The sequence below is a fragment of the Neopelma chrysocephalum genome, unplaced genomic scaffold (assembly GCF_003984885.1).
Source record: "Neopelma chrysocephalum unplaced genomic scaffold, ASM398488v2 Primary Assembly neopelma1_274, whole genome shotgun sequence".
In the NCBI taxonomy this organism is placed as follows: Eukaryota; Metazoa; Chordata; class Aves; order Passeriformes; family Pipridae; genus Neopelma; species Neopelma chrysocephalum.
Window position 1 is genome coordinate 275 of NW_020897936.1, and position 13,311 is coordinate 13,585.

Here is a 13,311-nt window from a genome sequence, read left to right on the forward strand (position 1 = left end):
TCTGCAGCACAAATGCCAATGCCCTTCCATGTGCCAGGACCCAAACCCACTTCAGCCAATCCCAGTGCAGACATAAGTGACAGTGCTGGCAATAAAACCCCCCTGGAGTCGTCTCCTTGGAAGATGATTTGCATTTATACTTGTCTCACAGCTCTGAACTCTCCTTTCCAACCTGCTGAACAATAAGGGAGGTCTGGAGACAATCAGGAAGGACTGAGAGACCCCTTGGGTTGTTCCAGCTGTACTTTGGGGGACATGCAGCCATTGGGTCAAACCAGGGCACCACTGTGGGGGAGGTTGCAGGGGGCTGGGGCACCCATCTGGCTGCTCAGGGCAGGCCTGACCCTCCTGCTCTGGTCTCACAGCTCTGACAGCAGTGAGCAGTGTCCTCACTCTGAGCAGTGTCCTCAGGGAGGAAGTTCTCTGGCTCTGCAGATCAACCACAGCTGGGCGGGCTTGGATTGTTGACACAGTTGGGGTTTGCAGGCCTTGTTTTCTCATGGGTGCAGGTCTCTGAGCTGGGAGATCAGGTGAGGTTCTCTCAGGTGGAAGGACTGACCATCACAGCACTGCCAAACATCTCTGGTCAGAGCCCAGCCCTTCATTTCTCTGTCTCAAGGCAAAAGCCATTCTGTTGGAGCCTTTCCTCCCTCCCAGTTCACAGATGATCTGAGGAACGTCATGGGAGAGTGTGGCGTATTATTACAATACATGAATAAGTGATACAGACCCGACTACCTTCTTGGGGGTGCACAGTCAAATCTGTTTATTCAAATCAAAACAACACCTTATATATCCATGGTTCAAAGGAACAGGTGACTCTTGACCAATCACCATGGGGTATCTCACTGCCCATGTGCCTGGGAGTACTTAGGAACTTCATTTCCCAGGGTGCTGTACAGCACCTTTTCTGAAACCCGACTCCTCCAGGAGAGGAAACAACAACAAGGACAAATTCAATCTGACTAAGCGTGTTTTAACCTAACAGGGCAGCAGTGAAGATGTGTAAATCCTAAGCCAGAATTCCAGAGGTGCCTCCAAGCTGAGCCAGTGTGTGAAACAGCCCCACTGCAGGAATTGCCTTGGGGAGACGGGGCCATGGAGGAGGAGCCCCTTGCAGAGGTTTCCTGTCCTCTTTGCTGTGTCTGTGCAGGCTGGGGGGGCGGGGGGAGGAAAACCCCGGCAGCAGGGATGTGTCTGCCCAGCACTTGCAAGCAGAGCTTCCGGAGAAGTGCCCTGCCATTCAGCTGCCACCAGCTCTGGTGTGAATCTCACCTCTAAACCTGCCTGTGACCCTGAATACTCTCTGAGTTCCCTCTCCTCACCTCCCGCTCCTGCTTCCTTCTACGTGTCCCCATCCAAGACAAGTTGCAGGAGGTCTTCAGCCCTGGTCAAAATAGCCACTCGCATCACCAAGGGGACAAGTGAAATGGGAGAGATCCCAGAGCCCATGGGATCTCATCTCAGACAGCTCCAAGGAGGGCACTTCTGCAGTCCTGGACATCTGGGAGTGCTGCTGAGAGTCCTCTGCTCTGCTTATCTCTCCAGTGGACTCTTGATCCAGGCCTGAGATCTCCATCTTCACATCATTTCTGGTTGGCTCCCAGTTTTCTCCTCATGGTTTGTACGAGTTATTCCCTCTTCAGCCATATTCTCAGAGATAAAAGAGCAAGAAAATGAGGGCCGAGAAATAGCAAGAGGGATAAGAAGGTGACAGGTGCTGTCTGATGGTCCCTGCTGGCTTGTCAGCAGCAGCTGGAGCAGGATGATAAACCCAGCTGACTCTTCTGACAACACCTCAAGAGCCAGACCTGCTTTGGGGGCCAGGAGGGCTGAGTTGGGAGGAGAGGGGGAACTTTCCCCAGCAAGCCCGGGAGGGGCAGATCAAGCATTCTGGGGTTGCCACGTCAGCACCTGCTCTGGCCCTTTGGGCCACAGTCTCTGCCACCCCCTCAGAGCACAGAGGGGATTTCTGGAGCTGGTTGTGTTGTGGTCACATCCCTGCAGGAGGGGAGAGGCACACTCTGTTCCACTGCTGGTTGTCTCTCTGCCCACGGGTCCCTAACAGCAGACTCTACAGCTGCCTGTGGTTTTTTTACTGTGTTCCTTAGACCCATGTTTTTCCAGAAATTGGCATTAACACACTGCAGAGAAGGTTTCACTTTCTGTTCCATTCTCTGCTCTGCCCCCTCCTTCTTCAATTCTTCAAGATGGTTCCTGGCTCCTTCCTCTCACAGGCTCTGCAGCTCCCATGTCCTTCTTCATCCTTCCAGCAGAACCAGCAGGGGAACATGTGGCACAGACCACAAAGAATGAGGACATCAGGGGGAGGGAACAACCCTGACACCTGGAAGAGAGAATATTAAATCCAATTCTCACCAGACTTTACATCCTAAAGATGTTTTGCATCTTTATTTTTATTTGAAGTCCTTGCATATTATTAAGCCCCATAGTTCTTCTTACGAAATACATTCCTTGCTCCTGCCATGGTCAGAGGACAAGACACAGACTCACTGGAATAGCAACATCTGTCTCTCTCCCTCCATTACCTTATTTCCTATTTTCCTAAAAGATTCTTTAAGAACCAGACACAAAACACAGGTGTAAATTTGCAGAATAACCCTGGAGAAATGCATTCACAGTTCAGGTTTCAGCTTTAGAAGGATTATTCAAAGAGTAAACTTGTACTGATATACATTGATTAAAAACAGAAACAGGGGGAAAAAGAACCAGGAAATGCAAATGTAGTAAACATATCACATAAAAATCATAATTGCAACTTAACACCTCGTTCTCCACAAGAAATGGTTCCCATAGTGCTGTACATCCCAGATTCTTCACACACACAAACTGTTAAAACACTTACAGTCCAAGATTCCCAGGACTCTTCCCTGAGATTTTGGGAAGAACTCGCTGGGTAATTCAGCTGCTCTGCTCTGGGTTGCACTTTGGCTGCTGTTCCTGTCATTTGTTAAACCAGGCACTCAGAGGATCTGCCCTGGCATGGGAGGATCAGGCACCAAGTCACAGGAGGGAGAAATGCCCTAAAAGTTATCTGAGTCTTCCGGCAGCACGAGCACTTCCCAACACAGCGAGCCCAGGGAATACAGGGGGGTGGGAGGTCCAGCTCAGGGAAAATGTAATGAAGGCTGGACACAAAAAGTAGGAAGCAACATACAATTCCTTTCATGACTTCTCCTTAGGACATTGAAATTCCAGCTCCGTTATTCTTCAACCACCACCAGAATTAGGGAATAAAGTGATACAGAGAACACACTATAATGATTTTTCCAGACACTTTTGAATTGCTTCCTGACTTCCATTTTGTTTGTTGGTCAATACTTCACCAGCACGGAAGGATTCTGTGCCTTTGGATCACACCACTCGTCTTCTCACACGCTTCCTATCACCACACGTGCAAATGATCAAATGGCCAAAGGGAAGTGAAACTTTAACACACAGAAACTGGGCACAGATCCAGCTACATCAGACCTCATAGGTTCTGAAATTTGTGGTTTCGAGTCTCTCATGCCCTGTACAGAATCACAGAGACACCGAGTAGTTGAGGTTGGAAGGGACCTGGAGAGATCATCTGGTCCAACCCCCCTGCTCAAACAGGGACACCTGGAGCCACTTGGCCAGAACCTCATCCAGAGGCTTTTGAATATCTCCAAGGATGGAGACTCCACCACCTGCCCAGGTAACAGTGTCTGTAAGACTCAGGGGCCAGTCAGGGGCTCACTGTCCTTGCTACATTTCCCTCTCCATGTGACATCACTTGGAGATGTACCTTGATCGGGTAAGAGGCAACAGGAACAAACTGCAACATGAGAAATTCTGATTCAACGTGTGGCAAATTTTCTTTTGGTGCTTTTTACCATGAGGGGGATCAAATATTAGAACAAGGTGAGGAAACTCAGGGTAAAGGGGAGAATGTAAATCAAAATGAGGAGCCATTGCATTATTGCCATCATCAGTGTCAGGCCATAAGGTTTGCCAAGATGATGAGACTTGAAACCAAGTGCCAGCTGTACTTCTACAAACTGAGACCCCAAAATAGAGTAGTATAAAGTTAAACAAATGAGAAGGGTCCAGATAGTGCTCAAATCTGGAAACTAAGATTTGCAATCAATTGGGAAACTTAGTGCGAGGGGATGAGAGACGCCTCGAGAAAGAACAATAAAGAGATGTCAGTGGTTAACTCAGGATGCAAAATGGGATTTACTCCTCCACCTTGAAATGTCTCATAGACAGGTTAGGGATGTCTGTTCTAATATTGATTTAGTTATTAAAAATCTCAGCAACAATTACTAACCATGACTATTCCTGACCTCTAAACTCAGACAAATAATAAACGGCTATTTTGCCTTGAGATAAAGGAGGTGAAATAGAGCAACACATGAGGGCGTGCTCCAAAATGAACATATAAGATCAGTTATCGGGTGGGACATCTCTGCCCTGGCTGAAGGTGTAAAAAGTCAAGGCTATTTCTGATGAAAGCTCCCCCAAGTTCTTTCAGGTTTTAGTGGCAGTTGTTTTGAACACTGTCTGCAGCTTTTTCACACCCCACCTTTGCTCTCTTTTTATCTGTTCTGCAATAACTCACTTGCAGCTGGGCTCTGAACTGTGTCTGTTTTGTGCTGCATGGATGTGCACAGGCTGCACCAAACCTGACCCTCTTCTCCCAGTGCAACCACCCCAGGGTGGTCCTGCAGACCTGGAGTCTCATGTCCCATTTGAGACACACGTGTGCAGGACCTGCAGTTCCACACATCCCCAGGGGAGCTCCATGGGCTCCAGCTGCTCTCTCACATAACAGGCAACTCCTGCTCCTCATCTTCTCAGCCAGTACCTCCTGAACACTCATGTGGCTGCATTGCAACACCAGCCATGGGAACAATCCACCCTATCTCCCTGATCCCAACAAGGTCACAGCCCTAAAACCACACCCAGATGTCCATCTCATCCTCTTTATTCCCCACAGGAGCTGCATTAATGGACAGGCCCTTCCAAGAAACTCCTCAGCACAAGGACTGCCCAGAAAGGCCTTGGGGGGTTTCTTCACAGTGGAGCATTGTTGGCACTTCCTGGGGAAAGAACCACTCAAACCCCCATGGCCTTGGCTACCACCCCAAGAGCTCTGGAGCCACTTGTGCCCATGGCCAGTTTCCCCTTGGAGAACCCCTTGGCTTCATGTGTCAGAAGAGCTGTGAGGAGCAGTGAGAGCAGGGCAGAGCAGGGTGGGGGCCAAGGGGCAGGAGGGCTTTGCAGGGAGGATGCTGCCCCAGAGGGACAGGCAAACACGGCTCGTGCTCCGGGCTCGCAGTGTCCGGAAATGAAAGCGGGGGCTCTGCAGGCGCAGCGGCCGCAGTGGGGGCTGGGGCAGGGCCCCCGCTCGCCACAGCCCCTCCTCGTGGGAAAGGCCCTGCCAGCCACAGACCTGCAGCAGGACCAGTCCCAGGTGCTCTGCAAGGCACAGGCCAGGCAGCTTTTGAAGCGCTGTGCAGAGCTCAGCCCACAGAAGAAGCTTCCAGGAGAGGCTGTTCCTGCGGTGCCCAAACAATGCTGGGGCAGCTGGGATGTGCCAGGCTGTCTCCTGCTCGCCCGACCTTCCTCCTCCTCCTCCTCCTCCTGCTGCTGCTGCTGGGTGAGCTGGGGGCTGGCTTTGCCTTGGGGCTCAGCACTGGAGGGCTGCTGAGCAGGGCAGGACAGGGCCCGTCCCGGGCTCAGGGCAGGACACATGGGAAAGGGTGTGTGGAGCACAGGGGAAAGAGCTGCTTTAGGGAGGGCAGGAGGACAGTTGCTTCCCGCAGCTCCTATGGACCTCTGAGCAAGGGGGGCGATTTCCAGCCCCTCTGAGGGAGTCTGGTTCATGGCATGAGACTTGGCAGATGCTTAAGTGCTTCAGGGAGCCAGAGGCATCCACCTGGAACCACAAAACAAACCAAAATGGGTTTGGGGAAGTGTCAAACAGGAGACAAAGGACCCGCAGAATGGAGCCACATGGCTGGGAAGGTTCTGGCCCAGCAGTGGGAACGTGGACAGGGGCACGGGGCTGAGCTGGGTTGCTGCCCCTCTGACCAAAACCCTCTGTGCCCCACGGTGCAGGTGCTGGTGTGATGGCCCAGGACATCTGCAGCTCCCCAGGGGATGGTGAGTACAGGGACACATCCTGTAAAGGGAATTGTTTGGGGCTGGAGATGGAAACTGGAAAGAACTTTGTTCCCTGTGTGAATCCCTGGAGAGGAAATTCACCCCTCCCAGAGCCGAGGTATTTCCCAGCCCTTACAACAGTAACAAATTCTTGGGCCATTACTGTTCCATCTCTCCAGGTGACCTCCCAGCTCCTGCTTTCTATATGAACCCCACTGCTGCACAGGATGACGAACAGGTTTTGGTTTGGTGCGTAATTGGTCAGAAGTCTCCTGCCACCCGAATCATCTTCTGCAAGGATAGAGTGGAGTTTCACAGCCTGAGAGCTCAACAACAGAAGGGCACCTACTACATGCTCTTCCCCATGACGAGGGGGAGCACAGGGACATACACATGTGGATACCAGCACAAGGACAACAGCAACCGAGTGTGGAACTCTGCCCTCAGTGCTCCCCAGAACCTGAGCTTCACAGGTGAGTCATGGCAATGGGGCACACTCCAAGGAAACACTCCCAGGTCCCACAGAGCCCAGGTGAGGGAGGTGCCCCATGGCATGTTCTGGGCTGTTGGGAGGATAGGGAAGGGTTTGCTCTGGGGCAGTTGAGGGTCTTGAGTTTCAACATCAGCAGCCCCCAACATGCACCCCAAGTTCAAGCCATTGCACAGCAGGAGCATTTGGGGTCTTAGCCATGGAGGAACCTTTGTCGCATCAGAGCCAATTTTGGGTGGGTTTGTGGTTCCAGGTGGATGCCTCTGGCTCCTTAAAGCACTTCAGCATCTGCCAAGTCTCACTCAATGACTCAAACCCCCTCAGAGGGGTTGAAAGTCACCCCCATTGCTCAGAGGTCCATGGGAGCTGTGGGAAGCAATCGTCCTCCTGCCCTCCCCAGAGCAGCTCTGCCCCTCATTGCTGCACGGCTGCTCCACACACCCTTTCCCTGGGTCCTGCCCTGTGCCTGGGGCAGGCCCTGTCCTGCCCTGCTCAGCAGCCCTCCAGTCCACACTTCCCACCTTCCTCCTGCATCTCTGTGTCCAACGCCCTCACCTTTCTCCAGACTCACAGGGCACCCAAAACAGGATGGTGGGGAGCTCAGGACAGGAGCTTTCAGATCACCTCCCCTAAACTGTCCCAAAGCAGCTTCACCCCCCTGTATGAATCCTGCATCCCTGACAGGGAAACAGTCAAGCTACACAACACATCCCCCTGCCAGTTTGGGCAAGGATTGATGGCACCAGGAGCATTCTCTGTTCCTGCGGTGCCCAAACAATGCTGGGGCAGCTGGGATGTGCCAGGCTGTCTCCTGCTCACCCGACCTTCCTCCTCCTCCTCCTCCACCTGCTGCTGCTGCTGGTGCTGGGTGAGTTGGGGGCTGGCTTTGCCTTGGGGCTCAGCACTGGAGGGCTGCTGAGCAGGGCAGGACAGGGCCCGTCCCGGGCACAGGGCAGGACACATGGGAAAGGGTGTGTGGAGCACAGGGGAAAGAGCTGCTTTAGGCAGGGCAGGAGGACGATTGCTTCCCACAGCTCCCATGGACCTCTGAGCAAGGGGGGCAATTTCCAGCCCCTCTGAGGGAGTCTGGTTCATGGCATGAGACTTGGGAGATGCTTAAGTGCTTCAGGGAGCCAGAGGCATCCACCTGGAACCACAAAACCAACCCAAATGGGTTTGGGGAAGTGTCAAACAGGAGACAAAGGACCCGCAGAATGGAGCCACGTGGCTGGGAAGGTTCTGGCCCAGCACAGGCTCAGCAGTGGGAACGTGGACAGGGGCATGGGGCTGAGCTGGGTTGCTGGAGAGAGGGACGGAGCCAGAGGACAACAAATTGCAGTTCAGGTGCCTTCAGCTCTCCGGGTTCCGCCTGCCCAGCTCAGCTCAAGCTGCAACCATCCCCCAATCCCCTCCCTGAGAGAGGGACACCCCCCCTTCAAGCACCACCAGAGCACAGGAGCTTGAGGTTGCATTGCTGAACCCTCCCCACACCTTGAGCCCTTGGGAGTGTGTGACTGCCCAGCAAACCCCAGCCTGCCCTTATACTGTTTCTAGAGGACAGACAAGCCCTGGCCTTTCTTCATTGGTTTGACTGGGTTAAAACAATCAATCAGAAATGTTTGTGGGAGGAAATACCTTGTTCCTTCACAAATCAGCATGTGAGGGGGCTGTTCTTCTCCCCCTCAGTTGCTCTCTTGAATCAATTTGGAGGCATCTTGATAACATAGGATTGAAAATGGCACTGATTGTTTTTCCATTTTTCTTCCAAGCTGCCCTCTTTTCCATAAACTCTGTGTGGAAATTTCTGACACATTCTGTGCTCTGGGATCAACTGTAACTGGTTATTTTGTTGTTGTTTAAAGCTTCTAGTTTTGTTTTCTCACCAACTTTCCAAAGTTTTCTCAAGAATGGTTTGGGTTAGAAGGGACCTCAAAGATCATCTCGTTCCACACCCCTGCCATGGTTGAGGACAGATCCCAATAGACCAGATGGCTCCAAGTTCTGACCAGAACATTTTGACCAGAGGAGGTCAAAAGTGTGACCTTTAGGTGCATTTAGAGAATCACATTAAAGGTTGGGAAACACCCCTCAGGGTAAGCATGTTCCAGTGCAATTCCATTTCTGATCAAAAGGGGCTGTGACCCATCTAAGGCCATTCTCTAGGCCGTGCTAAGTACGTTGTTTATAGCGTGAGATTATACCAGAAGCATCCACCTGGAACCACAAACCCAATGAAAACAAGCCTGGGGAGGTGTCAAGCCTGGAGACAAGGCACTCAGGATGGAGCCCCATGGGTTGGATGGTTCCTGCCCAGCACAGGCTCAGCAGTGGGAACGTGGACGGGGGGCACGGGCTGAGCTGGGTTGCTGCCCCTCTGACCAAAACTCTCTGTGCCCCACGATGCAGGTGGTGGTGTGATGGCCCAGGACATCTGCAGCTCCCCAGGGGATGGTGAGTACAGGGATAGGTCTTGTGAAAGGATTTGTGTGGGGCTGGAGATGGGAAGGGGTCCCTATGTGTGAACCCCTGGAGGGGAAACTCTTTCCCTCCCGGAACAGAGTCTTTTTCGAGCCCTGACAAGAGTTACACTGTCCTGGGCCATCCCTTTGCCGTCTCTGCAGGTGACCTCCCAGCTCCATTCCTCCATATGCAAACCAGTGTCACTTTGGATGCAGCACAGGAGGGAGAACAGATTTTGTTTCGGTGCCAAATAGTCACGAAGTCTCCCGTCACCCGAATTGTCTTCTGCAAGGATGGGGTGGAGTTTCACAGCCTGAAAGCCCAACAGGATAAGGGGAGCTACTACGTGCTCTTCACCACGACGAGGCGGAGCACGGGGACATACACATGTGGATACCAGGACAAGGACAACAGCAACCCAGTGAGGAACTCTGCCCTCAGTGCTCCCCAGAACCTGAGAGTCACAGGTGAGTCCTGGCAGTGGGGCATGGGCAGGAAACACTGCCAGGCCCCTCAGAGCCCAGGTGAGGGAGGGGAACCTGCCCTGCCCCACCCCATGGCATATCCCCAGGCAGTTGGGATGCTGGGGGTCAGTGTGCAGTTCAGCCCAGCCCTTGCCACCAGGGACACTCCTCCCAGTCCCAGGAGAGAATCCTGCTCCTCTCCTGCCCCAGCATCATGGAAAGGGGAGAGTGGTGGTGCCAGATCTAATGCAGAGCCATAGCTGTGCAGGGCATTCATTTATTGATCCCCACAGTTGACAGATGGTGGATCAGGGGGTCCCCACAGTGGCTGAATCTGTGCAGTACCCGGGGGAGCTGCAGATTCTCAGCCTGTGCCTTTCTCCTCCCAGGCAGTGGGTCCAGCTCCCAGGCAGGGACAGCCACCAATGGTGAGTGATTCCCTCCCTCACACCCAATGTTCCTCAGCATTGGGCCCAGGCTGCCCAGCTGCCAACTGCAGGACATTGGGAGGTTCATCAGCCACAACCTCGCTTGGCTCTAAGCGCGTATTCTGCTCTCTGCTTCCACTCCCCATAATTCCCCATCTTCCCCAACAGCTTCTCTGCCCCCAGATACCAATCCCCTGGGCTTTCAGACCTTTTCCCAAGACATTACGATAGGATTGGTGACCATCTCTCTCTTCCTCCTGGCTGCAGCCACCTACTGTTTTGTGAGGAAAGGTGAGTGATTTGGGGATATCAAGGGGAAAATCTGAGGCCACAATTGCACTTAATGCAGGGCTGCTGCTCTCTGACCCATGCTGGTTTAGAATGGCTGGATCCTTACCCTGTTTCACAGGAAGCTGAGCCTCTCAGGCCTTTCATTTGTCAAATGAGGGAAGTAAAGCTGCTGAGGTGATAAAGACTTTACCAAAGAGCTGCCCTGCACCAGGCACACATCGGCTCCCATCCTGTGCACAGCTGCTGAGAGCCTGGGAGAGGCCAGGCTGGGAAAGGGGATTCACTGTTTTATAGGCTGGGCTTGAAAAATCCCTCTCTGAGTGAGATGTGGAGGTTCAGCCCATCACCTTCACTGCACAGCCCAGAGCATGGAAAGTCAGGGCTGTGCAGGAACTCTGCCTCCCACCTCTCCCTTTCTTTCCCTTGCAGGGGCCTGCAGAGAGAGATGCCAAAGGTGAGCAGCAATCCCTGTGGGCTGGGAGCTGGGGGTGATGGAGATGGGGCATCCTAGGCCCCCTGGAGTGGTCCTTGGGCAGGGGCAGCCTGGTCTGTGCTCGTGGGTGGATTCTCCCATGGTGCAGGCAGGGAGGAGCAGGGCTTGCCCTGGCCTTGACTCCAGCCATGGACCCGATGCAAGACGGAATCATCCATGGCAATGACTCCAAAGGGCTCATCAGGGTCTGGACACAGACCCCAAAACCCTTTCCCTCAACTCTCTCCAGACAGCAGCAAGTTCCCAGCCATGAGGCTGAAGGGACTGATGACAATGAAATACACTGTGAGTACCAACCCCCCATTCTGGTTGACCCCCTCTTGTGTCCTGGCTGCCTCTGGCATCACCAGCAACCCGGAGACCATTGACCGGCCGTGCCGCAGCCTCAGGAGCTGCACCGAGTTACAGGGACCTGCCCAAAGCCCCTTTCCATCCTCTCCATCCCCTCCCCTCATTGCAGGGCCTTTCCCAATTCCACATGCAATCCCAGCAATTTATCTCCCAGTGGGAATTGCAAAACAACTCCCACTGAACAAGGGCAGATTTCTCCCCACACTGTTGCTCCCCAGCTTCTTCCCTGCACACACAGCCCAGCTCCTGCCTGCACAGGAAAGGTGACAACAGATCCCCATCCCTGCTCTGCATCCACACATGGAAGGGCAGCTTCCTCTGCTGCCAGGAGTGGGGTGAGATTAGGGGCAAACAGGGCAGGGGATTCAGTGCTGACCCCAGGGATCTGCTGTTCAAAGGCAGGATGGGGTTTGTCCCTCCCAGAATGGGAAGCAAGGGCTCACTCTGTGTTTTTTGCCCCCCACCAGACTCCACCATCGCCCACGTTGGACGGAACAGGGTGAGTTGTGGCACAGCCTTGGTGCCAAACCAGGGAGCAGGGCCTGGGCATGGGATGTGGGTCTCAGGGTCTGTGCCAGTGGCCATTTCCACCAAGAACTGAAGGGAAGCCCTTGTAGATAGAGATATTTATGAGATAGATTTTTGTCCAAGGAAAATATTTTATTTTCTCAATGTCATCTGTAAATATTTTCCCTGAAAAAAATACTTCATGCTGGAATGTCACATGTAAAATTTAGGGGTTTAAACTGGGGAAAATAATCAAACCAAAACTGAAGGCAAAGGGCCCAGGTCCCTGCAGCTCTCCTGTAGCCCAGGGCCAGAGGCTTGTGCAGGGCTTGCAGCCAGCAGAGGAAATAACAGGCTTTCCTTTTTCTCTCCAAAGCCTCGTGTGCAAGAGCTGAACAGCAGCACAACCTATGCCTCGGTGAGGCCCTCCCACAGCCAGCCCAGGGAGTGCTCCAGCATGGCCAGTGCCCAGGGAGAATGGCCCAGCCCAGCCTGTTCTCTCTGACAGAGCTCCTGAGCTGGGAAAATGGGGCTGGGGGGTCCAGGCTGGGCTTGCTTGGGCTTTGCTGGGCTGGGCAAGGGCTGGGAGCTGGGAGCCTTGGAGCTGCTCCTCCAGCTCCTCCTCTCACCATGTTCTCCCCTTTCCCTTCCCAACCCCACTTCCACCCCCCATGGCTCAGGGGGTTTACAGACATTCCCTGCAGCTCCCAGTGGCTTTGTCCCTGTCCCCAGGAACCTGCCCTGTGCCAACCCCTGGGCTCGTCTGCACCACTTCTGGTAGGGAATTGCCAGCACTTGGCTTGGCAGGGCAACACCTCCCCACGAGCCCTGGCCATGCCAACATGTCCACATCCAGCCCTTCCACCAGGCCCAGCCCTCACTCATTAGAAGTGTGTTCTGGATGCCTTGAACCAAAGGGATCTCTGTGACTTGCACAAGTATCAACAATGTCTGATGGATAAATCCATATCAAATCTATTCCCTATATTGCACATGGACATGTGAGCACCTCGAGTGAAGGCATCTCCATCCCCCTGTGTCAAAAGGAACCTGTGTGTCCACAAGCCCCATGATCCAGCTCCGGGTGAGCTCTTCTCTGTGCCCACACCAATGCTCACCTGGAGCATCTGTGTGGGCAGAGAGAAGGGCAACAGACATTATTTTCCTGATCACCCATGAGGTGACTTTCTTCAGCTTTGCTGGCTTATATGCTCTTACAGCAGGATCTGCATGTGCTGTTAACACCATGGCACATATCCATTGGCACAGTGGGGAGGGCCACGATTTCCTGCCCAGCAGGGCCTTTTATGTCCCGTAGTTGAGCACAGCCCCGCTGGATTTTGTGATCAGTGTCTACAGAGAGTGTCCAAAGGAGGGTAACAAAGATGAGGAAGGGCCTTGAGGGGAAGCTGCATGAGGAGTGGCTGAGGGCACTTGGTGTGTTCAGCTGGAGAACAGGAGACTGAGGGGAGACTTCATTGCAGTTACAACTTCCTTGTGAGGGGAAGAGGAGGGGCAGGCACTGTCTGTTCTCTGTGGTGACCAGTGACAGAAGCTGAGGGAATGGCCTGAAATCATGTCAGAGGAGGGTTAGGCTGGGCACTGAACAGGCTCCCCAGGTCATGGCCTCAAGGCTTGCCAGAGCTGACGAAGCGTTTGGATGATACTTTTGGG

General features: G+C 53.4%; 1 protein-coding gene across 1 annotated transcript; it reads left to right on the plus strand.

Moving 5' to 3' along the window:
• The first annotated feature begins 5,771 nt into the window (after window positions 1–5,771).
• On the plus strand, window positions 5,772–12,640 carry LOC113977884. Its single transcript, XM_027704407.1, has 8 exons — window positions 5,772–6,153; window positions 9,265–9,570; window positions 9,957–9,995; window positions 10,164–10,286; window positions 10,716–10,740; window positions 11,009–11,064; window positions 11,598–11,629; window positions 12,014–12,640. The coding sequence occupies exons 1-8, from the start codon at window positions 6,120–6,122 to the stop codon at window positions 12,140–12,142; spliced, it is 744 nt and encodes a 247-aa protein (XP_027560208.1). The 5' UTR covers window positions 5,772–6,119; the 3' UTR covers window positions 12,143–12,640.
• The last annotated feature ends 671 nt before the right edge of the window (window positions 12,641–13,311 follow it).